Raw genomic sequence first — 27,472 nt, forward strand, 5'->3', positions numbered from 1 at the left:
CTCTCCCTATACACCCAAGCATTCTGCTAGAATTTCCTGCTGCTCTATGACATTGTCTGCCTACCTTTTAAGTCTTCTGAAATAATGACCCCTAAATCCCTTTCCTCAGATACTGAGGTTAGGACTGTATCACTGATTTTATATTCTGCTCTTTGGTTTTTACGCCCCAGATGCATTATCTTGCACTTATCAACATAAAATTTTAGTTGCCAGATTTTTGACCATTCCTCTAGTTTTCCTAAATCCCTTTTCCATTTGGTGTATCCCTCCAGGAACATCAACCCTGTTACAAATCTTGGTGTCATCAGCAAAAAGACACACCTTACCATCAAGGGCTTCTGCAATTTCTCTGATAAAGATATTAAACAATATGGGTCCCAGAACAGATCCCTGAGGTACCCCACTAGTAAAAAGACCATGGTCTGAATATACTCCATTGACTACAACCCTCTGTTGTCTGTCCTTCAGCCATTGCCTAATCCATTCAACAATATGGGAGTCCAAGCACAAAGACTGCAATTTATTGATAAGCCTTCTATGTGGGACAGTATCAAAAGCCTTACTAAAGTCTAAATAAGCAATGTCTACTGCACCTCTGCCATCTATTATTTTATTCACCCAATCAAAAAAATCTATAAGATTAGTTTGACATGATCTCCCTGAAGTAAACCCATGCTGTTTTTCATATTTCAATCCATGGGATTTTACATGTTCCACAATCCTCTCCTTAAGTATGGTTTCCATTAATTTCCCCACTATTGATGTCAGGCTTACTAGCCTATAGTTGCCCGATTCCTCCCTCCTACCTTTCTTGTGAATGGGCACAACATTTGCTAATTTCCAATCTTCTGGGACTACTCCTGTTACCAGTGATTGGTTAAATAAATCTGTTAATGGTTTTGCTAGTTCACCGCTAAGCTCTTTTAATAGCCCCTGTGACTTTTTTGTATTAATTTTAGACAGCTGACTTAGAACCTTTTCCTCTGTAAAGACACATGCATCAAGAGATTCATTAGTATTCCTTTCTAACTAAGGTCCTTTTCCTTCATTTTCCTTTGTAAAAATTGAAGTATTAATTGAGGCAGTCAGCTAGTTCTTTATCTTCTTCTATATACCTTCCTTCTTTTGTTTTTAATTTGGTAATTCGTTGTTTTAGTTTCCTTTTTTCATTTATGTATCTGAAGAATGTCTTATCGCCTTTTTCCACTGACTGAGCTAATTTCTCTTCTGCCTGCGCTTTAGAAGCTCTTATAACTTGTTTGGCCTCTCTCTGCCTAATCTTATAAATTTGCCTGTCATCCTCATTTTGGTTTTCTTTATAATTACTAAATGCCATCTTTTTGTTTTTAATGATTTTAGCCACTTCTGCTAAGTACCACAGTGGTCTCTTCCTTTTTTTGCTTTTACTGACAAGCCTAATGCAATTATCTGTTGCCTTCAATAGCGCCACTTTTAAGTAGTCCCTTTTTTCCTGGACTCCATTGAAACTGTTCCAATCTGATAGGGACTCGTATACCACTAATCTAATTTTAGGAAAATCTAAAACTTTTGTTTTTGCGTGGTGTGACTCAGTGACTATAATAAACCACACTGACTGGTGATCACTAGAGCCCAAGCTTTCCCCTACAGTAATATCAGATACCAAATTCCCATTTGTGAATACTAAATCTAAAATACCCTCCTACCGGGTTGCTCCTCAACTACTTGCTGTAGAGATAATCCCGAGATAATCCCAGTAGGGAATTTAGAATATCTGTACTCCTGGCAGAACTAGCTATTTTGCTTTTCCAGTTTACATCAGGAAGATTTAAGTCTCCCATAATGATAACTTCCCCTTTCAATGTCATTTTAGCTATTTCCTCAACTAGTAGATCATCTAATTCTTTGACTTGGCTAGGTGGTCTATATATCACACCTACACGAGTTACCTTATGATTATCAAGCTGCAAGGTAACCTAAACTGACTGTAAATTGGTCTCGCTAACTTGTATTAAACTAGATTTTATGCTATCTTTCACATACAGGGCCACCCTCCCCTTTCTTTCCTTCTCTGACTTTCCTATATAGAGAGAACCCTGGTATTGTTATATCCCAGTCATTACTCCCATTGAACCATGTCTCAGTAACAGCCACTAAATCTATATTCTCAAATGCCATTATAGACTCAAGTTCATTTATCTTATTCCCTAAACTGCGAGCATTTGTAGACAAGACTCTGAGCTTGTCATTTCTTAACCATCTCCCGTCAGCCCATTGACTATAAACATCCGGGAGGTGGATCTCTATTTCTGAATGCACATTCTAAAACATCCTGCAGCTTTCCCCCTGTGCTCAGCCCCTGTACATAGAAGCTCTGTGACTGAGCTGTCTCCTGACAGCCAAGAATATGAAGCTTTACCCTGAGACCTTTTTTCCTGGCTTTTGATCGCTCTGACAAGCAGTCAGAGCCATTACAAATGCATGTACCATCTCCCTCTCATCACTGCTGGTCAGAGAGGGAGATCTGTATTTAAACAAAGCATCGCGATCACAATGCTAAACTGTAAGCCCCGGAGACCGATCAGCATGGTCTCCAGTTACAGTGCTCAGAAATGCTTGTACTGCCTCCCTCTCATTAGCGTTGGCAGGAGAGAGAGATCGGTACATTCACACTCCACCCCGCAATCCCCCAGTAGCTGTTTTCACCTGGAGACCAATCAGCATGGTCTCCAGGGCATGTGATCGCCGGAGAAGGGTGAGTGCAGGAACTGTGAGGTCTTTTAGATACCTCGATCAGCCCTGCACTGAGGCTGTACAGCGCTGTATTGCCCTGTGCAGCCTCTCTGGGGGGTGCATTTCTCCTGTAACTGGGGCTACTATGTCAGCCCCAGTTACAGTAGAAATCAACAGTGGAAAAAAAGTTAAATATCCCCCAGAGGTCTTGTATGACCTTATGGGGGACGCAAAGTGTAAAATAAAAAAAATCTAAATAGTGTTTAAAAAAAAATAATAATAATAATTCCCCAATTAAGGAATAAAAAAAAAAGTTAAAAATAGAAGAAGAAAAAATAGACATATTTGGTATTGCCGTGTCTGTGAGGGCCGGCTCTATAAATATATCACATGATCGACCCAGTCTGATAAACACCATCATTTATATATTTTTTTTAAACTGTGTAAAAAAAAAAAGCTATTTTTGTCACCTTGCATCACAAAAAGTGCAACACCAAGTGATCAAAAAGACGTATGTCCCACAAAATGGTACCAATTAAACCGTCACCTCATCCTGCAAAAAATGAGCCCCTAGATAAAAAAAATATAGCTATCAGAACATGGACACATAAAAACATAATTTTATTGTTTCCAAAATGCTATTATTGTGTAAAACTTAAATAAATAAGAAAAAGTATACATATTAGGTATCGCCACGTCCGTAACGATCTGCTCTATAAAAATGTCACTTGACCGAACCCCTCAGATGAACGCTGTAAAAATAAATAAATAAAAACTGTGCTAAAATAACCATTTTTTTTGTCACCTTGCCCTATAAAGTGTTATAATGAATGAACAAAAAATCATGTGTACCCAAAAATAATACCAATACAACTGGCAACTTATCCCCTAGTTTCCAAAATGGCGTCACTTCTTGGGAGATTCTATTGTAAGGGTACATCAGGGGGGCTTCAAATGGGACATGGCATCTAAAACCATGTGGCTTTCCTTTTCTTCTGCGCCCTGCCGTGTGCCCATACAGCAGTTTCTGACTATATGTGGGGTGTTTCTGTAAACCGCAGAATCTGTGTAATAATAAATATTGAGTTTTGTTTGGCTGTTAACCATCGATGTGTTAAAGAAAATCTGCCAAAAAAGTGAAATTTAAAAATGTTATCTCCATTTTCCTTTAATTCTTGTGAAACGCCTAAAGGGTTAACAAAGTTTGTAAAATTGGTTTTAAGTAACTTGAGGGGTGTCGTTTCTACAATTGGGTCATTTATGGGGGTATCCACTATGTAATCCCCACAAAGTGACTTCAAACCTGAACTGGTCTTTAAGAAAATTGGCCAAACCCACTTTTTAAATTTTAAGAATTGCTTAACAATTGCTAAGCCTTCTAACATCCCAAAAAAAAAAATCCTAAATGACATTTCCAAAATGATGCCGACATAAAGTAGACATATGGGTAATCACTTTGTTTTAAAAGCAGAGAAATTGCGAATTTTTGCTAATTTTTGCTAAATTTGGGATTTTTTCATAAATAAAGGTGAAGTATATTGACTCAAATTTATGACTAGCATGAAGTACAATGTGTCTTGAGAAAACAATCTCTTAAAGGGAACCTGTCACCTGGATTTTGGGTATAGAACTAAGGACATGGGTTGCTAGATGGCCACTAGCACATCCGCAATATCCAGTCCCCATAGCTCTGTGTGCTTTTATTGTGTAAAAAAAACGATTTGATACATATGCAAATTAACATAAAATAGTCATATCTTACTTGTGTGACCAGAGAAGAGTCATATTTTCAAGCTCTGACTCATTTCAGGGTAATTTGCATATGTATCAAATCGTTTTTTATACACAATAAAAGCACACAGACCAATGGGGACTGGATATTGCAGATGTGCTAGTGGCCATCTAGCAACCCATGTCCTCAGCTCTATACACAAAATCCCGATGACAGGTTCCCTTTAATGGCTTGGATAAGTAAAAGTGTCCCAAAGTTATTATCACATAAAGTGAGATATGTCAGATTTGCAAAATTAGGCCTGGTCAGGAAGGGTGCAAATGGCCCAGATGTGAAGTGGTTAACCTATGTGCTACCGGCATCTTCTGGCATTGTTCCGGGGGGAAGTCGGACTGCTGTATTATCACTCTTTTGCCCCCCTTTCCTAGTTTTAATGCTCCTTAGCAAATACTTTGAACTGTTCACTGAGGACATTTGTTCCCTTGAGAGAAAGATGCAAACCATCTTTCTTGTACAGTTCTTTCCAGCAAGAGCTAAAATTAGACACAAAGCCAAACCCTTGGTTCAGACACCATTCACCAAGCCATACATTGAATTCCTTAATGCGCATCTTCTTGTCATGCTGAAGGTTATGCACAGGCAAAACTGCTGAGAATGAAACAGTTGATGCAACCTCCCGTATATAATTTCCATGTGTGTGAAAAGCTTCCTTCACCTTTGAAACCTCATTGCAAGCCAGATAATTTGTCCCAAGATGGACAATAACATCCACCTCCCTTTCCTGCTTTGCTCTTGCCTAACAATATTAAGGATACGTCATCTATCCCTGCTAGCGGTAGCACCAGGGATACATCTCACAAAACCATTTTCCTCAAACTTCACACCTCTTATGATGGAATCGCCCACCAACAGCTGCTTACTATCAGTCCTCACTTTATCCTTTTTGTCTTTGGCTGCAGTCTTGCATACTTTAGGCATGGGAGATGATTGGTCCTCACCCACTGTGCCTGAGCCATCCTCTGTTGCTCTTGCGCTCTGAAAGTGCTGCAAATGAATTATGGAGAGCCACAGACTGTGGGACATGTCTTCTATCAACAACTCTCAGTCTACCAGAACCTGCATTAACCCATCTTCCATTTCTAGGGGGCCTCTGTGGCAGTGGCATTGCAACATTCCCAGCCTGCGTTTGTTTAACACTTAATTTACAACAAATCTCAGATTTCAAAAATGCAATTTCCTGCTGCATTTTGGGGAGCTGTCTACAGATCAGACAGCATCCAAACCTCCGAAGAGTGGAACCTGAAATAAAAGCACTACAATTCCTGCACAAAACCAGGTCTGCCATTTTAAAGAGGGGAAAGAATTTAAACAAACAAATCTAACTTTTTTAGATTGTATCCATCTCCAGATTACCTCCTGAGTATCTCCTGAATATCTCAGATGCACTTATAAATGCAGAACTTGAGAATGCAGCAAGCTATGGTCTAAGGTTATCTGCCAGAGTGGCCGCATTATCAAACTCGGCCAGAAGATCTCTTTGGCTGAAGGGTTGTAAGGGAGATGTTGCTTCCAAGTCAAAATTCCTTAAATCCAGTGGTTTGTCAGCTCAGGTAGTAGAGACTCTACTAGCCAGTAGGAAAAAATTTACCACTGACATTTATTTGAGAGTTTAGAAGACCTTTATTCGGTTTGCAGGATCAGATTTGGATCTGTCAGCCCCACCAGACATCCCACTGATTTAAAATTTCTTACAGGAAAGCCTAAATAAAAAATTAAGACCGAGTACATTAAAGGTTCAGGTCTCTGCCCTTAGTGTATTGTTCGACAGAAGTTTGGCAACTCATCTGTGGATCAAACGGTTCATAAAGGCATCAATTAGATTAAATCCTTCTCTAAACCCAGATCATCTCCCTGGGATTTAAATATCGTCCTTTCCATGCTCACACAAAGTCCTTATGAACCTTTAGACTCAATCTCTTACAAAGTCTTACAAGACTGCCTTTTGTGTAGCTATTACGTCAGCCAGATGGGTAGGGGAGATTTCGGCCTTATTCGCTCCTTATAAATTGATCTTGGAAAATAGAATTGTTTTGAAACTGCACCCTGCCTTTCTTCCTAAGGTGGTTTCCAATTTCCACAGGTTTGAATAAATCATTTTGCCCTCCTTCTGCCAGAATCCCAAAAATTTGGGGGAGGAAAGGTTCCATACACTAGATGTAAGGAGAAGTGTGTGTAAATACTTAGACTTACTTAACAAAAGAGTGGAGGAAAGCCCCTCAGTTATTTGTTCAATTCCAGGGTCCAAACAAGGATCTAAAAGTTACTAGCCGTACTATTGCCCGGTGGATAATGAGAACTATAAGTCTAGCCTACTCTTCAGCAGATCTTCACGTTCACACAGGGTTCTCGGCCCACTCCACAAGAGCTATAGCAGCTTCCTGGGCAGAAAAAGGTTGTGCCATCATTGATCAAATTTGTAGAGCGGCTACCTGGAGCTCTCCAAACACGTTTTATAAACATTATAGATTGGATCTATCTTCTGCTCAGGACTTGGCCTTTGGAAGAAAGGTCTTGCAGACAGTAATCGCACCCTAGATTTATCTAGTCTAATCTCTTACAGGTGCTATCATGGGGCGTAATGGAAACACATAAATACATTCATTACTCTTACCGTAAATCTGTTTTTCCATGAGCCCATGACAGCACCTGTGAGAGATCCTCCCCCTTTCGGACAGGAATCAGGAACTTCCCATATCTTTAAATAGGGTCCTCCATACGCCATTCCTTGTGACAAGATTCTGAGGACCATCCATTTTCTGAATGCAGTGAAACTTAACATACCATACATAATAAAGCATCTTACATATATGACATATAGCATATTTCCTCTTTAAGAATACTTTATATATATATATATTTTTTTAAGTATTCTTAAAGCGGAAATATGCTATATGTCATATATTTAAGATGCTTTTTTATGTATGGTATGTTAAGTTTCACTGTATTCAGAAAATGGATGGTCCAAAGAATCTTGTCACAAGGAATGGAGTATGGAGGACCCTATTTAAACATATGGGAAGTTCCTGTTTCCTGTCTGAAAGGGGGAGGATCTCTCACAGGTGCTGTCATGGGCTCATGGAAAACAGATTTACGGTAAGAGTAATGAATGTATTTTTGTGCGGACCATATGCGGAATCATTCATTTCAATGGGTCCTCAAAAAATAAATGGAAGTTACTGTGTGCATTCCATTTCCATATGTCTGTATTTCCAGTCAGCAAAAAAAATATAGAACTTGTCCTATTATTGTCCGCATTACGGACAAGGATAGGACTGTTCTATTGGGGGCCAGCTGTTCCGTTTGGCAAAATACAGAATGCACACGGACATCATCCGTGTTTTTTGTGTACCGCAAAATACATACGGTTGTGTGCATGAGCCCTAAACAACCCTGAACGTGTAGCAGCACCCTAAGGCCCCCTGCACACTTTGCGGAATATGTGCATTTTTTTCCGCAGGAATTACATGCAGAAAAACCGCAGCATAGGACAGTACCAGCAGAGGGTATGAGATCACACCAATGTCACTAGATTTTTTCTGTGCAGCAATGGCCATGCAGATTTCAAAATAAATAGCATGTCAATTACCGTATGTTTGCGGTTTTAGCTTTGGATTTAACCCTTTTCAATGGAAGGGTGACATCTGCTGCAAAACCGCATCAAATCCGCACAACAAAACGCTGATTGACATTGCGGATTTAGGTGTAAATATGCTGCAGAAACGCACGGCAATTCGTGTGGATCTTGTGTGTTCACCTAACTGTGTATATCCGTGTTCAGGTGGCCTAAAGCAATTCTCTCCTGAATGCAATAGATCTGTTATGCCGTTCTCCAGTTAATGTGATTTTTGTAATAGATATGCTACTACACCAAGAAAATATACAGTATGCTCACAAATCATAATCAGTTTGAGGGTGTCGAAATTAACAAAAATATTCTATTTTTTTCTTTGCATTCTATGTCTATATTGAGTGAAATGATGTGTCAGTTGGCACATCGATATTCTGTTGTAGGTTTTCATTTATAATGGACTGTATATTTTTTTGCCCTGTATTTGTACTTTACCATCGCAAATCCAAAGGCTATTGCCTTTTCACATGATATGTATCTGAAGTATTGTGCCCATTTAATGTTGTGATTTTTTTCCTCAATGAGGTTTTTATAACATGATCACAAGTCAGAGCTTCAGATGTTACAGTATACGGTTGCCAAGTTGTTCATCTTTTTGATATGCAAATGCCCCTCATATAGTTGTGCGCTTGTACCAGCGCATGCCAGCTGTCTTTTTGTTTCAGATGTAGTTGGGGTGAAAGAAGCAGCTGTATCTCAAGACATGTTTTAAATAATGTAGGAAGAAACATGCATTTGCAATTTTCCAATGATTTTTGATTTGCAGCAAAGTACAGAGACTCAATATATTTCACTCCTACTAAAAGTTTGGCCGCAGCTACTCATATCTGTTTTATCATTGTGGAGTGGCCTCAAAATCTTAAATCTTAAAGGGATTGTCTCCCTTCAGCAAATGGCATTTATCATGTAAAGCGGTGGTCGTGCTTTCACACTATAGGAGAAAGCGCTGGCCTCTCTGGTGGCTGGGTCTGCGCTTGTGCACATAGGCCAGCGCTTTTTCCTACAGTGCGCAAGCACGACCACTACGCCTGGATTGCAAGGTGGTCGTAACTCCTGGAAACGAGCAGTCTATGATGGATGGAAAAATGTATCAAGCCAGCAAAGGAGGCAATATGGGCAATCACAATACATTAGTAACTTTCTCTACATGATAAATGCTATTTGCTGAAGTGAGACAACCCCTTTAATATTTATTAGAAGTAGCCAGCCTTTACTATCATAAGAGCTTTTATTCATGAGGTTGCCGTCTGGGATGCTTCTTGAATGAGCCCTTGTTTTTTTTAGCTCTATATCTGACGCAGCACTGTATTGTCATTGTATTTGTTATGGGGAACTAAGCACTAATCAGATGGGCTGCAGAACACTGGTATCCATGCCCATCTTTAATTCTGCCAAATCAAGCAAAGCATCCTCACACCAGCACACCTTCCCCCAGGCCTGCTAATTAGAACAAAGATAGACATCAATGGTTTATTTGTTTCTGTGTTTCATGATTATATTTGAGTTACAATAAAAATGTTACATTTTTAACTCATCAGACCAAAGATTCCACCAGATTTCTTTGTTCAAATAATTTTTCTTCTTAAAGCGGTTATTCGAGTGACAACTTATCACGTGTCTACATAGATCAGTGAGTCAACGGCAGTGTTGCCAACCCGATTTTCTTTTTTCAGGACAACGTATCCAAAAATCACAGCCAATATTTTTTTTACAGACCGTTTAGAAACCACAATCAATGATAAAGATTATAAATAATGCATGTCTATGGTTCGGTATACAGATAGTGTGGCCCATTATTGTGATTGTAATCATCATCATTTAATCTCCTCAAGTTTCACCAGTCACAAAAAAATCACGGACACAAATATATATGTGTCTTTTTTTACAGACTGTCCAGGAATTTAGTGGATGGTTCGCAACCCTGGTCAATGAGAGGCATAAGCCTCTTTCACACAGTTCGTAATATCCTGTCTGTCATGGATCCTATCAGTATCTCTGGTTTTCATCATTTTTTTCCTTACCTTTTTAGTAGGACAAGTTTTGTGTTTACAACCTTCTCAATATACATCAAAAAGGGAGACATATTCGTTTTTAACAGCTCATTTCTTGTCTTTATAGGCGTCTGATCAGAAAACCATAGCATCTGCCTCTGCAAATCTTTCCACTACTGTACCAGGAGTTTATACCGGTCAATGTAAGTATATTTGGTAAACCATTTGTTAGTATAAGTCCATAGTATTCTGGTATGCTTATACTGTCTTTGTTTTCTTCTCAGAATCCATTTACTATACCCTGCCATAGTTGTCAGGCTGATTTGATGTGTCATCTTATTTTTCAGTTTGGTAGTCTAAGGCTGGGATCTAGTGGCGTAGCTTCTCAGAAAAGGAGTGACAATTTTGGTCAAAGATTAACAGTCTTCTAAATTTGCTCCCATTCTAGCTACTTACTTTTAGTCATTGGCTTCAGAAAAACCTTTTAAATGTCATTTAGTATATAATTTAATTTTATTCCCCCAAAGAAGTGCTCAGCTTGTCAATATATTATAGAAGTGTACATATTGTGCTAAATTATATTAAGGGTTCTTTACATGGGACAGTTTCAGCCACAAATGACTACCGGTTGACCATACAAGTTTATTTGCCCGTTTGTCAGGTTACTACACAGAGCAGTGATCAGGAATGACAAGTTTCCATTCACAATCATTGACCTGTATGAAATTAGCCAATTCTGGGCCATAGTGAGCACCAGATGATAAAACCGATTGGCACTCTTCGTAAAGGCCTGTCTACAGTGTGCTGGAAAGTGCATGCTGTGCTGCCAACCAGTATGCCTTTTCATGCAGATTCAATCAGCAGACAAGCTGGCTCGTTTGACGGATGAGCATAAACACATATTCAGTACATGCCAATTATTCAGAATGAGCATTTGTGGAAATTTTTGTTGCCAATAATGGGCCTGATTATCAGCTTGAGTAAAAGGGCCCTAAGTTAGGTGGTTAATTGGTAGAATACTATCTACTAGTCAGGGCCGGACTGGGACAAAAAATAGGCCCTGGCATTTTTGACTGAGCAGCCCAATCACATGACCCCCAACAGGCCCCACCCCCTTGCAGTCTAGGGGCGGAGCCAAACCCGGAAGCACAATTGAGGGGCAGGGCCAGCCACCAGTAAGATAGGAAGGCTTCAGCCAACACACAAGCTTTGCAACAATATAGGAAGCTACAGACAAGTCTTATAATATCCTCAGTGGATCTCAACCTCCCTATCCTCCACACCCTGTACAGGTCAGTGCCCCCGAAATTGCACTCACAGTTCTCCAGCAACTCTGGCAAATACCACCTATTCCATACAGGGTGGGTTTACATCTGCGCTATGCCATTCCGTTATAGGTTCCGTTTCAAACGGAATATAACGGAATGGCCAGATGGAATGCAAAACGGAAACCTTTAAGGGTCCATTCACACGTCCGTTGTTTCTTTCCTGATCTGTTCAGTTTTTTGCGGAACAGATCTGGACCAGTTCTGTACCCATTCATTTTCAATGGGTCCTGAAAAAAAAAATCAGACATTGAGTTGTCGGATTTTTTTCAGGACCCATTGAAAATGAATGGGTCCAGATCTGTTCCACAAAAAACGTAACAGATCAGGAAAGAAACAACGGACGTGTGAATGGACCCTAAGAGACATTCCGTTTTGCTCTGTCCTAATAGAAGTTTATGAGAAAGCATAACGGATCAGTCTGGGTCCCCTTATGCAAGACGGAAAACAAAGTCCTGTCGACTTTGTTTTCCGTCTTGCATAACAGGAACCAGATGGATCCGTTTTGATTCCCATAGACTTTTAAGAGGACGGAGAGCAAACGGAATGCCTCTTGCAGAGTCTGCACTGTACGAGAGAGAGATAGCAGTGGCTGTGAAGGGAAAAGTTCCAGAGCACAATGACGGCCCTAGAGCCTTTCTGCTGCCTGACCAACCGTATGCTGCCACAGCGCCAGCCCAGCCTGCAGGACATCAGAGAGGCCGGGGGTCCACATTATAGCACCACTACATTTACTTATTATCAAAAAGCATCATACATAACCAAGCAAAAGCCAGAATATAATAAAAGAAAAAAACATATATACTACATTTATAATAAAACAATTTACTTACAAAATAAGCTGTTCAGTCGTCTGCTGTACCGTTCTCTGCTTGCTTCCACTGATTATTTGCCTTCCTTTCTGTCTCTCCTCAGTGCGCAGGCGCACTGTTATGGGGGATCTGTGGATGACAGTATGACACACTGTTATGGGGGACCTGTGGATGACACACTGTTATGGGGGACCTGTGGATGACACACTGTTATGGGCATCAGTGGATGACACACGGTTATGGGGGCATCTGTGGATGACACTATTATGGGGGCATCAGTGGATGACGCACTGTAATGGGCATCAGTGGATGATGCACTGTTATGGGCATCTGTGGATGACGCACTGTTATGGGGGCATCTGTGGATGACGCACTGTTATGGGGGCATCTGTGGATGACGCACTGTTATGGGGGCATCTGTGGATGACGCACTGTTATGAGGGCATCTGTGGATGACGCACTGTTATGGGGGCATCTGTGGATGACGCACTGTTATGGGGGCATCTGTGGATGACACACTGTTATGGGGGCATCTGTGGATGACTCACTGTTATGGGGGCATCTGTGGATGACTCACTGTTATGGAGGCATCTGTGGATGACTCACTGTTATGGGGGCATCTGTGGATGACGCACTGTTATGGGGCATCTGTGGATGACGCACTGTTATGGGGGCATCTGTGGATGACGCACTGTTATGGGGGCATCTGTGGATGACGCACTGTTATGGGGGCATCTGTGGATGACGCACGGTTATGGGCATCAGTGGATGACACACGGTTATGGGCATCAGTGGATGACACACGGTTATGGGCATCAGTGGATGACACACGGTTATGGGCATCAGTGGATGACACACGGTTATGGGCATCTGTGGATGACACACGGTTATGGGCATCTGTGGATGACACACGGTTATGGGCATCTGTGGATGACACACGGTTATGGGGGCATCTGTGGATGACACACGGTTATGGGGGCATCTGTGGATGATGCACTGTTATGGGGGCATCTGTGGATGATGCACTGTTATTAACAGTGCGTCATCCACAGATCCCCCCCATAACAGTATCATCCACAGATATCCCCTTAATAGACTGTTAAGGGGATATCTGTGGATGGCACTGTTATGGGGGCATCTGTGTGGAATGATAGAATCTGACACAGATGCAAGGGGCATCTGTGGATGACACTGTTATGGGTGGCTGGGGGGGATCTGTGGATGACACACATATATGGCAGCGCAAGCATCTTGTGCTATATATGTGTCATCATCCACATGATCCACAGATATCTCCCCCCCCCCCCCCCCCATAACAGTGTCCCTATTGTAAGTGAGCTATTGAGCTTGTAAATAAACTTACTTGTGCAAGGTATATGTTACTATCTAATAATCTATGTCTATCACTAACTTACTGGGCCAGTCAGGACTCCAATAGTACTCACAATTGAAAATTCATCAGTTTTTCTTTTTCACAGACAGTAGTGGTGCTGCAGTGCACAAAAGACATCACTGTCTGTCATTCACCACATCCATTCACTGTGGGGCATGGGCAGCCACAGCCAGTTGGGCACAACTGAGGCGGGCAGGCAGGCTGGTGGCTCCAGTCCCGCTCTTCAAACATTCAAACTAGGCGGCCGGCGGCAGCGTAACGTGACGTCACGCCGCACGCACATGCTCCTCCCATTTTATTAATGAAGGAGGCGGAGCAGGCGTGTGACGTCGGCGTGAGTGACGTTACGCAGCCGGCCGCCGGGAGATGGAGTCACAGAGGCGGAGCGGAGCAGTGGGGGTGGACTGGTGCGTCACTCAGTATGTGTCTTTGTGTGACGGGGCTGGCAGGCGGCAGTGCAGGAGGTGGAGCACAGGGGTGTGATTAGGGTGTGCCCAGGCACACCCGTCACACCCGTTGCGCACGCCTATACTCGAGCCCTGAGGCGGCCGGGCGGCCCCCCTGAGGCGGCCCGGCCCACCGGGCAAATGCCCGGTCTGCCCTATGGCCAGTCCGGCCCTGCTACTAGTAGACCTAAGATTGTGAATGAACCAGTACATCTGGTGGCATTAGAAGCAGAGCATGTTAAGAGCTCATTTGCATCTTTCTCCCCAGAATTCCAGAGGAGCATGTTTGTCCTATAAGTCTCATCATGCCGATTAAGGCACTTTCTCCCTAAGGAGAGATAGTACCCCTAAATTCCGAATGAACTAGTAGATCTTGTTAGGCCACCAACCTGTTTTCTCACTTCCTACAACACTGCAGTGGGAAAACAAGCCTTATTATAGAATTTTTTTAAGTAAAATGTGTAATGGAGAATCCTATATGGACTTTAGAGTCTCACCCAGTGCCTCCAGCTAGTGTGGGAACCACAACTAATATATACACTCTCAATACAGAGCAGGACAGGAGCGACAGGCAGCACAGTCTCATATTCAGAACTAATGACTAGAGAACTAGTGCAGCAGATAACATGTCCATATCCCTGGTCTCCTGGCGTCACAGAAAACGTTTGGGTACTTAATTTAAGTGATTAGATGTTGCTTAAGCAAATCTGGCCCTTGCCATACGTTTCCATATTTTGTCTGATTGCCCTTATTTGACTAAAATATTAGCTAATTATTAATGTCATTGTTTTAGGCCTACAATTAAATTTCACTATGACATGGGGAGACCTGCATTACCTTGGCCTTACTGGACTAGAAATTGTGGGATCCAATGGGGAAGCGTTGCCGCTAAACATGAATATTATGAAAGCCTCACCACCAGATCTCAGTGTGCTTCCTGAGTACCAAGATGACAGCAGAACTTTAGATAAGTATGTTCAAACTCACTGGGGGATATTCATCAAAACTGGTGTAAAAGAAAATTAGCTTAGTTGCCCATAGCAACTAATCAGATTTCACTTTTCTAAGAACTCCTTTGGAAAATGAAAGGTGGAATCTGATTGTTACTATGGGCAACTAAGCCAGTTTCCCTTTAGACCAGTTTGATAAATCTCCCGCACTTTCGTAAGATCACTGTTATGACTCATTTGTACTTCACGCTCATATCCATTCTGGTAGACCATCGGGAGGCATTTTTTTTTTTTTTATGCAGATCCAGCATGCACCAAATTTTCACATCTTATAGAGCAGTTGTCATAATATGATGGAGCTTTAGATACAGTGCATTCAGAAAGTCTTCAGATCCTTACCTTTTTTCACACCAAAATGTTTTAAAATCCCACTGTTTCCCCATTATTCTGTACTCAATACCCCATAATGACAAAGTGAAAACGAAATGTTTGAAATCTTTTCTGATTTACTGAAAAATAAAATCTTGCATTGACATAATTATTCAGGCCCTTTACTCGGAACTTAGTTGAAGTACCTTTGGCAGCGATTACAGCCTCCAGTCTTCTTGGGTATGATGCTACAAGGTTTGCACACTTGGATTTGGGGATTCTGTGTCGTTCTTTTCTGCAGATCTTCTCAATCTCTGTCAGGTTGGATGAGGGCGTCGGTGGACAGACATTTTCAGGTCTTACTAAAGATATTTGGTTTAGTTCAAGTCAGAGCTCTGGCTGGGCTACTCAAAGACATTCACAGAGTTGTTCCTAAGCCACTCCTGTGTTGTCTTGGCTGTGTGCTTAGGGCCATTGTCTTGTAGGAGGGTGAACATTTGGTTTTCATTAAAGGCATTGTCTCACTTCAGCAAATTACATTTATCATGTAGACAAAGGCACTTACTAATGTATTGTGATTGTCCATATTGCCTCCTTTGCTGGCTTGAGTCATTTTTATATCACATTATACATTGCTCGTTTTAAGGGTTTATGACCACCCTGCAAGCCAGCAGTAGTGGCAATAATTGCGCAGTATAGGAAAAATCACTGACTTATGCACACTCCCTCAGTCCTAGTCACCAGTGCCAGTGCCATTTCCTGTAATGGTTGAGCTTCTGGAAGTTTCTCCCAGAAACATTGGAGCTCAGGATCTTTGGAGCTTAGCCAGAGTGACCATTGTTTAATTATTTATTTGGTGGGGCGGTCAGCCCTGGTTGTTCCAAACTTTCATTTAAGAATTATCGAGGCCACTGTGCCGTTAAGAATTTTTTTGTACCCTTCTCCAGATCTATGCCTCCACGCAGTCCTGTCTCTGAGCTCTACACGTAGTTCTTCCCTCCTTATGGCTTGGTCTTTGATGTGATATGCTCTATAAGCTGTGAGATCTTATATAAACAGGTTTGTGTCTTTCCACTTTATGTCCAAGCAACTGAATGTAGCACAGGTGGACTCCAATGTTGAAGAAACATGTCAAAGATGATCACGAGAAATGATGGCCCCAGAACTAAATTTCAAGTGCCCTAGCAAAGGATCTGAATACTTATGTCCATGCTAAATATAAGAAATTTGTAGAAACTTCTGAGATTTTGTTTTAACTTTTATAATTATGTGGTATTGAGTGCAGATTGATGGGCCAAACTTGTATTATTGTTTTTTTCTTTATTTTAGCACAAGGCTGCAACATAAGCTGTGAAAAAAGTGAAAGGGTCTGAAAACTTTCTGAATGCAATGTAGTATCTCCACAGCTTGTCTTATTAAACCTCTTCATTTTCCTTCTGTTGGTCAGTAATTTTATATAGCACTGCATCTGGAATCATACATTTTGCAATAATATTGTATGAGAGAATTTCAATATAAATTGTGGCCCAAGGCTGCATTCACATGAAAGTGAGAAACAGCCGTGACTGCCATTTTCAGAGACATTGCAGTCTGAGGATATTCACACAGCCATCTTTTCAACAGCCCATAAATACCATCCATCCACAAATCGGACATGTCCTATTTTCAGCCTTTTACGTGGCCAGACAAACCCCATTGAAATCAATGGGCCCGTGTTAAACTATTATGTACAGCTCTTGAAAAAATGGACAGTTTTGTTTTATTCTATAAACCACTGACAATATTTTACCAGATTCCAGATAAAAATATTGTATTTGGAGCATTTTTTATTTTTTAAAGAAAATGACAACTGGTCAAAATAATAAACCAGTTCAGGTAATATCAGACCTCAAATAATGCTTAGAAAACACGTTTATATTCATTTTTAAACAGCACAATACTAATATTTCAACTTAGGTGGAGTCCAGAAATCAATATCTTGTGGATGGAATAACCCTAAATTTTTATCACAGCTTTCATACGTTTTGGCATGCTTTACACCAGTCTTTCACATTGCTGTTGGGTAACTTTATGCCGCTCCTGTGCGGAAATTCATGCAGCTCGGCTTTTTTTTTTTAATGGCTTGTGGCTATCCATCTTCCTCTTGATCACATTCCAGAGGTTTTCAATGGGGTTCAGGTTTTGAGATTGGGCTGGCCGTACAGGGTGTCCATCTGGTGGTCCTTCATTCACACTTTCATTGACCTGGCTGTGTGACATGAGGCATTGTCCTGCTGAAAAAAAAAACTATCGTCAAGGTTGGGGAACATTGTCAGAGCAGAAGGAAGCAAGTTTTCTTCCAGGATAACTTTGTACATGGCTTGATTCATGGGTCCTTCACAAATACACATCTGCCCAATTCCAGCCTTGCTGAAACACAACTCACATCATCACCAATCCTGCACCAAATTTCACAGTGGGTACAAAATACCAGGTCTCCTTCTAACCATTATGTGACCTGGTGTTGGGCCAACCTGAAAATTGACTAAACAAACTCTACAATTTTATTTACAATTAGTTATAGACTATTATTACCAAAGCTTACATCTGCCTGTTCATAGTGTTTAGAACTGGCGACATCATTGGACAAGAGACACGGGGGCAGTACTTCATGGCAGTTAGTCAATAACCGTAATGAAAAGTGCAAGTGCTGTAAAAAACAATAATGCCAGGATCAATTACCCATAGTGTGTCTCCTCCAGGATGGCGCCAACCCCGAAGCGCTTTTCGGCGATCCTTCAAAGCGTTGTTTGCGGTTTGCCATAGACATTTTGTGCTTACCTCAGCTTAATGTGGTCATGATATGTTATACCTTCCTTCGATGGTGTCCGATGTTTGACAGCTTCTATTGAGTTTAATGACCCGGTGTCTGATTTTATATGTCAGCTGTTTTTTATTTTTCATTTGGTTATACATTGTAATTGACACTTGGCAAATGGTATTTACTTATTTAGTGTGTTGGCTGGCATTTCACCCCAGCTCCCTCTTGCCATTCTTTCTGAAGGTGACTTGATATCATTCTACTTTTTTAGCGAGATTCGAATGAGGTGACAGTCATGACTGTCAGTAGTATTGTTTCTGCCCTTTGCCAGTCTGTAGTGTTGTTGTCCCCAATGTTTGCAGCTTGACCCTGTTCTTATAAACCACTATCCTTGAAATTTTATAGGGAATTTGTCATCCAAAAATAACCTATTGTTTAAATCACTTTTTTATGTTTAACATAGGGGCACCCCCGTCTAGATACCTGTCCTTTTCTCGGGCCTAATCCCTAAATCTTAAGGTTATCGGGACCAGCTAAATGCGCTCCTGAAGACATTCTGGCGTGGCGTTTCTGTCTGTGTCGACTCTTCAGGGGAAGTCATACAAAAGGGAAAAAGGAACGCCGCAGGTATACAGCCTGCAGCGGCGAATAGGTCAAAAATAAATGCTCCTCAGGTAGGAGGATGCATGCATCCAAAGGATATGATAATCCTAGGCCAATAGGTTAGGAGGATGAGATAATCCTAAATTGTGCGGGTCCCCTATGGTTGGTTGGGGGGTGAAAACTACCAGCAACAATAATGCACCTGGCCAGTGGATTTTAAAGGATACCTGCGCACGCTTCTCTATTTGGACTGCCTCCCCATGCTCGGCGTGTGACGTCAGACGCATGCGCCACAATCACATGGGTAGAGGCAGCCAATGACAGGATGAGGAGGTTGCGCTCAGTAGCTGCCTGGATACAAGGGTAAACAGGAAACGATAGGCGACGCGCAGATGATGCGTGTCCATGGTAACCTGGCAAAAATACTGTCATTGGCTGCCTCTACCCATGTGATTGCGGCGCTTGCGTCTGACGTCACAGGCCGATGTGACACGTGGGGAGGCAGTCCAAATAGAGAAGCGCACGCAGGTATCCTTTAAAATCCACTGGCCAGGTGCATTATTGTTGCTGGTAGTTTTTTTCCCCCAAACCATTGGGGACCCACACAATCAGGCCCAAGCAGGGACAGGTATCCGGACGGGACCGCCCCTGTTGGGGCGGGTGCTCTGTATAGATAGGTAGAATGAAACTAGCCCACTTCCGCTTGAATAGGGTATATTAGGGCACAGAGCTCCTTAAGCTATATAGACCCCCGTCGACCACCTTGGCTATCCAGTGGACCTACATCTGATGTCCTCCGGATTCGCCTCCCTTGAAACCTCTCCTGGTCCCACCATACGTATTGGTCTGGTAAGATTGCTCGCACCTAATCCTAGGTAGAGCAGGATTTTTCTTTATCTACCGGTGCTGGGGTACCAGGCTTGGACCCCTTACTTTTTTAGAATATTGCATCACAGTGGTGTATTTTGACGTTTTATATCTAATTAAAAGTTATGTTTTAGATACTGACACTCTCTCCTTTGGGGATTTTCTATTGCTTGTATATTGGAGTGCTTTATTAAGCCTATACACATTTAGAGCTCTATGTGTTGATACAATATCAATAGGATATGCCATAAATGTCTGATAGGTGTGGGCCTCCCCTCTGGGGACCTACACTTTTTTGTAGATCGGTTGCCTGTCTCACGACAGTTGTGAATGGAGAGATGGGCTCGCATACGTGGCTCTTTAGTCACTTTCAGAGGCGTTCTGATAATACTTAAGAATGCTTACTTAGATTTTTTCGGAGCTCCCATAGAAGAGAATGGAGAGAGCTGTATGTATGCCACCACCTCCCCTTTCCCACCAGCCACGGGAAAGGCCCCGTTCTCAAGATAGGTGCAAACTTGTCTGACATTTATGGCATATCCTGTAGGGATATCATACCTGTCTAGATGGGAATCACGCTCAATCGGCTGAAAGAAAAAGAGTGGGCAGAGACTGTTCTTACAGGGGTCTTCCAATTGGTTTACTATGTGTTGCGTCATTTTTTATTTATTTTTTTATCTGTGGGCAGCAGCTAATCTTAATTGGATTGCACATTGAGGATACATGTGGCCATTATAAGAACAATGGTAGTCTATATTTTTTTTTTTTTTTTTTTTTTACAGTGCCATTTTTTGATGGCCCGTGAATAACGACCCCCAAAAAATAGGACCAACAGCCCCTATACATTTGAAAGGAACTAATTTTAATGGTATCGCGGTACATTCACAAGACAGTGATATAGAACATCCATAAAAAATTGATACTTTTAAAGTTTTTCTTTGCCACTTTGCATCTGTGTGTGTTTTTAATTGCTGTTTTGCATCCGTTTTAAACGGATGTTAAAAAAAGGATGAATGTCCTCATTTTTTTGTTTTTTAACATCCCATCCCTTGCAGTGCTCTCACAGACTACATAATACACCCATAGTGCCCCCTGGACATCAAATGGATCTCGTAGTGCCCCCAAGTATGATTAATGTCCCCATTAGTGCCTCCCAGAATGATTAATGGCCCCCATTAGTGCTCCTTAGTAATGCCCCCTTAGTGGCCCCCATTCCTCTTGTGCAATAAAAAAAGGTCACCACTTGCTCACACAAGGGCACTCTCTCCTCCCTGCAGTCAGCAGGACCCGACGCTCCCAGCATGACCCTGCTGTCTCCAGCGAAGAGTTAGTGTCCCCATGCATGCAGGTGGATGACGTATTATTATTTTAACTCCTGAAAGGCGCTTTTCCACACAGTCTACCTGTCTTAAAGGGGTTGTCCGAGTTATTTTTTTGTTCTTTCTATGTTCCTAACTGGGCAAATGTAACAGCTTTCCAATTAACTCAGTGCAGTGCCTGGTTTCTCAGATTTCACTGAGGGTCACATGACCTGTGATGTCAGCTTCTCTCCCTGCTCTGTAAACGAGACGTCACTGTGCTGACCACACCGCCCTTCACTGCCGGCTGTCTGCTCTATCCTAGGATTCTTAACCTTCAGCTGCACGGACTGGCTAGCTGCAGCAGGCAGTGAGGAGACAATTCTGGGCACTGGAGCTGACAGACTAGAGAGAGCATTGCACAATAAGGTAGGGGGAAGATGCTGTGAGTATTAGCAGTGTCATTATACAGCTGGGACTTATAGTTCTACACTTACAAGTTGCTGCTGATTCTCCCAGCACTCAGGGCAGCTCTTGTATTCACTCCCTTAGCAGTACAGGGGGAGGGGAAGAGATTGTTTTTATTGCATGTAAACAAACGGCCAGAAAAATACCAGGGAAATGAGGAAATAGATATATATTATTTTTTCTTTTTGCATAAAACTTGCTAACTTATATATTGCTGCCCATCAGTTTTTTTGTGCTATATAGTTTTTGTTTTTCATAACTCTGACAACCCCTTTAATGATTATTAGACTAGTGCATTCCTGTCAAAATTGGTCCCATTGATTTCCATGGAGTCTTTGTCTGGCTGTGAAAACACCCAAAAATAGTGCATATCCTATGGCTGCTATTCACCGGCCATAAAAAAATGACCATGTAAATAGCCCCCTAGACTTTAATTGGTTCTGAAAATGGTTGTGTGACTGCTATTTTTTCATGCTTGTGTGAATGATGCCTTAGGCTACTTTCACACTTGCGTTTTGTGCGGATCCGTCATGCACGAATCTGTTCAGATAATACCACCGTCTGCATCCGTTCAAAACGGATCCGTTTGTATTATCTTTAACATAGCCACCATTGAAAGTCAATGGAGGACGGATTCGTTTTCTATTGTGCCAGATTGAGTCAGTGAAAACGGATCCATCCTGGTAAACAATGTAAGTCAAAGGGGACGGATCCGTTTTCACTGACACAATCTGGCACAATAGAAAACAAATCCGTCCACCATTGACTTTCAATGGTGGCTATGTTAAAGATAATACAAACGTTTGGCTCAGTTTCATCAGACAGACACCAAAACATTGCAAGCAGCGTTTTGGTGTCCGTCTCCAAAGCGGAATGTGGACTGAACTGATGCAAACTAAACATGCAGGCTATGCTCACATTAGCATCATGAATACAATAGCCTAATCCGCAAGAGGATCAGGTTACCTGAACTCACCTTTCCGGCACTACCAGATGTGACCCTTTACTGCTGGATCCCCATTCACTATAATGGGATCTGGCCGGTTTCCGGCATAAAGTGTTTTTTGTCTGGCCGACAGAAGGCATTTATGCTGGAACAGGGTAATGGAATAGCCTGCTAGAATGCCAACACAGCTGTGGACGGGCCTTAGGCCGAATGCACACGGGCGTGTTCCACGGCCGTGAGTGGTCCGTGGTATGCCGGCCTGCATTCCTGCTGACATATAGATCATACGAGTATATTACTGTAGTGCAGTGGCGGCATGAAGAGCACAGCGTCATAGCAACCAATGACGCTGTTCGCTCCTGCTGTCAGCAGGAATCCAGGCCGGCATACCACGGACCACTCATGGCCGCGGAACACGGCCGTGTGCGTTCGGCCTTAGAGGAACAGAAAAACAAACAAACAAAAAAAAGTATCTGTTAGGCCTCATGCGCACGGACGTTGTTTTGGTCCGCATCCGAGCCGCCGTTTTGGCGGCTTGGATGCGGATTCATTCACTTCAATGGGGCCGCAAAAGATGCGGACAGCACTCTGTGTGCTGTCCGCATCCGTTGCTCCGCTCTGTAGCTCCGCAAAACAAATATTGTCCATTTTGCGGACAAGAATAGGCATTTCTACAATGGGCCGTCTGTTCCGTTCCGCAAATTGCGGAAGGCACACGGGTGGCTTCCATTTTTTGTGGATCTGCAATTTGCGGGCCGCAAAAAACGGAACGGTCGTGTGCATGTAGCCTTATTTTGAGCATCAGTTTGTATCCGTTTGTGTCACTTCCGTCAGAGATCAGTTATTTTTGACGAGAGAGAAAGCACTTTTTTCAGAACTTTTGCTCCAGTGAAAAATAACTGATGGTAGTGACTAGAGATAAGCGAATCGATTCCCACGAAGTGGAATTCGATCCGAATTTCAGGAATTATTTGATTCACCTAGAAGCAGAATTTCCTCGTGCTTCATGTCAGCGAATTGATTAAGCCTTAAATTCAAACTTACCGCCTCCATTTGCGCACAAAGTGCCACCAGCCTTCATCTTGCTTGAAGATCTCAGCCGAAATCCCATGCGGTCTGAGATTTCATCATCACACCAGCCGGCGTGATGATGTAATCTCGCTTTTGGCCGAGATCTTCAAGCAAGATGGCAGCGGACGGTCCGTCACGCACAAATGGACACGGTAAGTTTGATGTTATGTTTTTTTTTTTATGTTCATTTTACACTGTTAATACACTCAGATGCCGCGATCATAACGGGCTGATCACAGACCCATTTAAGTGAATGGGTTTGCGATCCGCTGCGGCTGCCCTACGGTTGGTGTTTGTGCAAGAGGCCTGTCAATTTAGAAACTGTCCAGCAGCCGCTGCACATGCCCTTAAGCCTCATTGACACGTCCATGCTCAAATCCGTGAGCAGGTGGTCAGTGATGCATCCGTTAAGCTGTCTGTGAAGGATCCGTGTTGGGTCCGTGTGTCCGTTTTTTGCTGTCCGTGTTGCATCCGTGTTTCACTGACACTGAACAGCTGAAAAATAAGTTTTAAAGCATCTCTTCTTAATGATCCATGAAACACTGATGCAACACAGATGGCATCCGTGGTTTTCATGGGCCCATAGACTATAATGGACTGACAAAATAGAGCATGCATCCGTGCTAAAAACACTGACCCACGGACAGTGCTAAAACACTGATGTCTGAATGCATACATTGAAATGGATGGGGACGTGGACGTGTGAATGAGGCTTTCAGTTGATGTTTATTCCTAGCGGGCCTCCGAGAACGTACCCACTTTTATATTTTGTTTCTCTAAAAGCTGTAGATATTTGGGAATTTTCTGTGCAATTTATATATTTCCTTTACTTCATTTTCGGTAGCATCCCTGTGCTTTCTTTTCTAGGCTCATTGATGGTGTGAACATCACCAGTGAGGATTCTCACATGTGGCTTATCCCATTTACCTGTGGAGAAAATCACACAATCACCATCAATTTTGATAAAGCTGGAGTGGTCGCAGGACTGAGGTTTTGGAATTACAATAAATCTGCTGAGGACACATACAGAGGGGTAATGCTTTTTACATTTCACTTTGTAAATGAATATTGTATTACAAGGACACAGGGAATAAGAAAATTGAACTATACTTTCTGTAGCATCTTCAAACAGCAGAAAATATATCTTGAGTGAGTGCTAAGGCATCATCACTGCCAACGGTTCCTTTTTTTCACCTGCTTCTTAAAGAAAACATGTCACCACTCTTGAAATGTCTCTTTTAGTAACTACTAGCCTTCCCTATGTTCTAACAATTCTGCAGCATCTATTCTTATGACTCTATGTTGTTCTATTCCTATATTATTCCTGCTAGAAGTATATGAATAATGAATTGCTAGCAGTCTGCTGGATGTTGCCAGTTGTGGGTATGCCCCTGCACCGTCTGGCATAGGCACTGATTGGATACTGTCAGGGGAAAACAGTTACTGTATTTTTCACCCTATAAAACGCACCTGATGATAAGATGCACCTAGGTTTTAGAGGAGGAAAATAAGGAATATATTTTTCATCAGACCTCAGAACAGACACCCAGTCTTCTTCAGCTTTGAGATTAGATCTCCACATTAAACCTCAGACCAGACCCCCATATAAGATCAGACCCACATGTCAGACCTCAGATCAGACATACAGGGAGTGCAGAATTATTAGGCAAGTTGTATTTTTGAGGATTAATTTTATTATTGAACAACAACCATGTTCTCAATGAACCCAAAAAACTCATTAATATCAAAGCTGAATATTTTTGGAAGTAGTTTTTAGTTTGTTTTTAGTTTTAGCTATTTTAGGGGGATATCTGTGTGTGCAGGTGACTATTACTGTGCATAATTATTAGGCAACTTAACAAAAAACAAATATATACCCATTTCAATTATTTATTTTTACCAGTGAAACCAATATAACATCTCAACATTCACAAATATACATTTCTGACATTCAAAAACAAATCAGTGACCAATATAGCCACCTTTCTTTGCAAGGACACTCAAAAGCCTGCCATCCATGGATTCTGTCAGTGTTTTGATCTGTTCACCATCAACATTGCGTGCAGCAGCAACTACAGCCTCCCAGACACTGTTCAGAGAGGTGTACTGTTTTCCCTCCTTGTAAATCTCACATTTGATGATGGACCACAGGTTCTCAATGGGGTTCAGATCAGGTGAACAAGGAGGCCATGTCATTAGATTTTCTTCTTTTATACCCTTTCTTGCCAGCCACGCTGTGGAGTACTTGGACGCGTGTGATGGAGCATTGTCCTGCATGAAAATCATGTTTTTCTTGAAGGATGCAGACTTCTTCCTGTACCACTGCTTGAAGAAGGTGTCTTCCAGAAACTGGCAGTAGGACTGGGAGTTGAGCTTGACTCCATCCTCAACCCGAAAAGGCCCCACAAGCTCATCTTTGATGATACCAGCCCAAACCAGTACTCCACCTCCACCTTTCTGGCGTCTGAGTCGGACTGGAGCTCTCTGCCCTTTACCAATCCAGCCACGGGCCCATCCATCTGGCCCATCAAGACTCACTCTCATTTCATCAGTCCATAAAACCTTAGAAAAATCAGTCTTGAGATATTTCTTGGCCCAGTCTTGACGTTTCAGCTTGTGTGTCTTGTTCAGTGGTGGTCGTCTTTCAGCCTCTCTTACCTTGGCCATGTCTCTGAGTATTGCACACCTTGTGCTTTTGGGCACTCCAGTGATGTTGCAGCTCTGAAATATGGCCAAACTGGTGGCAAGTGGCATCTTGGCAGCTGCACGCTTGACTTTTCTCAGTTCATGGGCAGTTATTTTGCGCCTTGGTTTTTCCACACGCTTCTTGCGACCCTGTTGACTATTTTGAATGAAACGCTTGATTGTTCGATGATCACGCTTCAGAAGCTTTGCAATTTTAAGAGTGCTGCATCCCTCTGCAAGATATCTCACTATTTTTGACTTTTCTGAGCCTGTCAATTCCCTCTTTTGACCCATTTTGCCAAAGGAAAGGAAGTTGCCTAATAATTATGCACACCCGATATAGGGTGTTGATGTCATTAGACCACACCCCTTCTCATTACAGAGATGCACATCATACTCATTTGCCTAATAATTCTGCACTCCCTGTAATATCAGATCAGCCCTCCATATTAGATCAGACCCCCATCGCAGCTCACATCAGACCCCCATATTAGATCAGACCTCCATATCAGGTTCAGACCACCATTTTAGACCTCAGATCAGACCCCAAAATCAGATCAGACCCTCATGTCAGACCTCAGATCAGACCCCCATCAGAGATAAATAAATACCTCTTCTACTCCACGGGCACCCTGCAGATCTGAAAGTCTTTCCTGCACTCACCACTCCTTAGGCTGGTTTCACACGGGCGTTGCAGAAAAAGATGCGGGTGCGTTGCATCAACATGTGCAATTTTTCTGCGCGAGTGCAAAACATTGTTATGCATTTTGCACGCGCGTGAGAAAAATCGGTATGTTTGGTACCCAAACCCGAACTTCTTCACAGAAGTTCGGGTTTGGTTTCGGTGTTGTGTAGACTGTATTATTTTCCCTTATAACATGGTTATAAGGGAAAATAATAGCATTCTTAATACAGAATGCATAGTCAAATAGCGCTGGAGGGGTTAAAAAATAATAATAATTTAACTCACCTTAATCCACTTGCTCGTCTTGCTTGTCTTCTTCTTTTGAGGAATAGGACCTTTGATGACGTCACTGCACTCATCACATGATTCATTACCATGGTGATGGATCAAGTGATGGACCATGTGATGAGCGTAGTGACGTCATAAAAGGTCCTTTTCCTGTGCACAGCAAAGATGAAGACAGAAGAGAAGCCGGGCTGCGCAAGCAAGTGGATTAAGGTGACTTAAATTATTATTATTATTATTATTTTTTTTTTTAACTCCTCCGACCCTATTGTACTATGCATTCTGTATTAAGAATGCTATTATTTCCCCTTATAACCATGTTATAAGGGAAAATAATAATGATCTG

General features: G+C 42.2%; 1 protein-coding gene across 2 annotated transcripts in view; it reads left to right on the top strand.

Annotated features, from left to right (window-relative positions):
- The window catches only part of LOC122945692 (katanin interacting protein), a 205,555-nt gene that overhangs the window by 93,986 nt on the left and 84,097 nt on the right, over positions 1-27,472 (top strand). For both annotated transcript variants that reach the window (XM_044304839.1, XM_044304840.1), the window contains 3 exons: positions 10,251-10,326; positions 14,893-15,070; positions 24,339-24,504. In XM_044304839.1, the coding sequence (XP_044160774.1) occupies positions 10,251-10,326; positions 14,893-15,070; positions 24,339-24,504 (420 nt within the window). The remainder of the gene's footprint in view (positions 1-10,250; positions 10,327-14,892; positions 15,071-24,338; positions 24,505-27,472) is intronic.

The sequence above is a fragment of the Bufo gargarizans genome, chromosome 8, assembly GCF_014858855.1.
Source record: "Bufo gargarizans isolate SCDJY-AF-19 chromosome 8, ASM1485885v1, whole genome shotgun sequence".
In the NCBI taxonomy this organism is placed as follows: domain Eukaryota; kingdom Metazoa; phylum Chordata; class Amphibia; order Anura; family Bufonidae; genus Bufo; species Bufo gargarizans.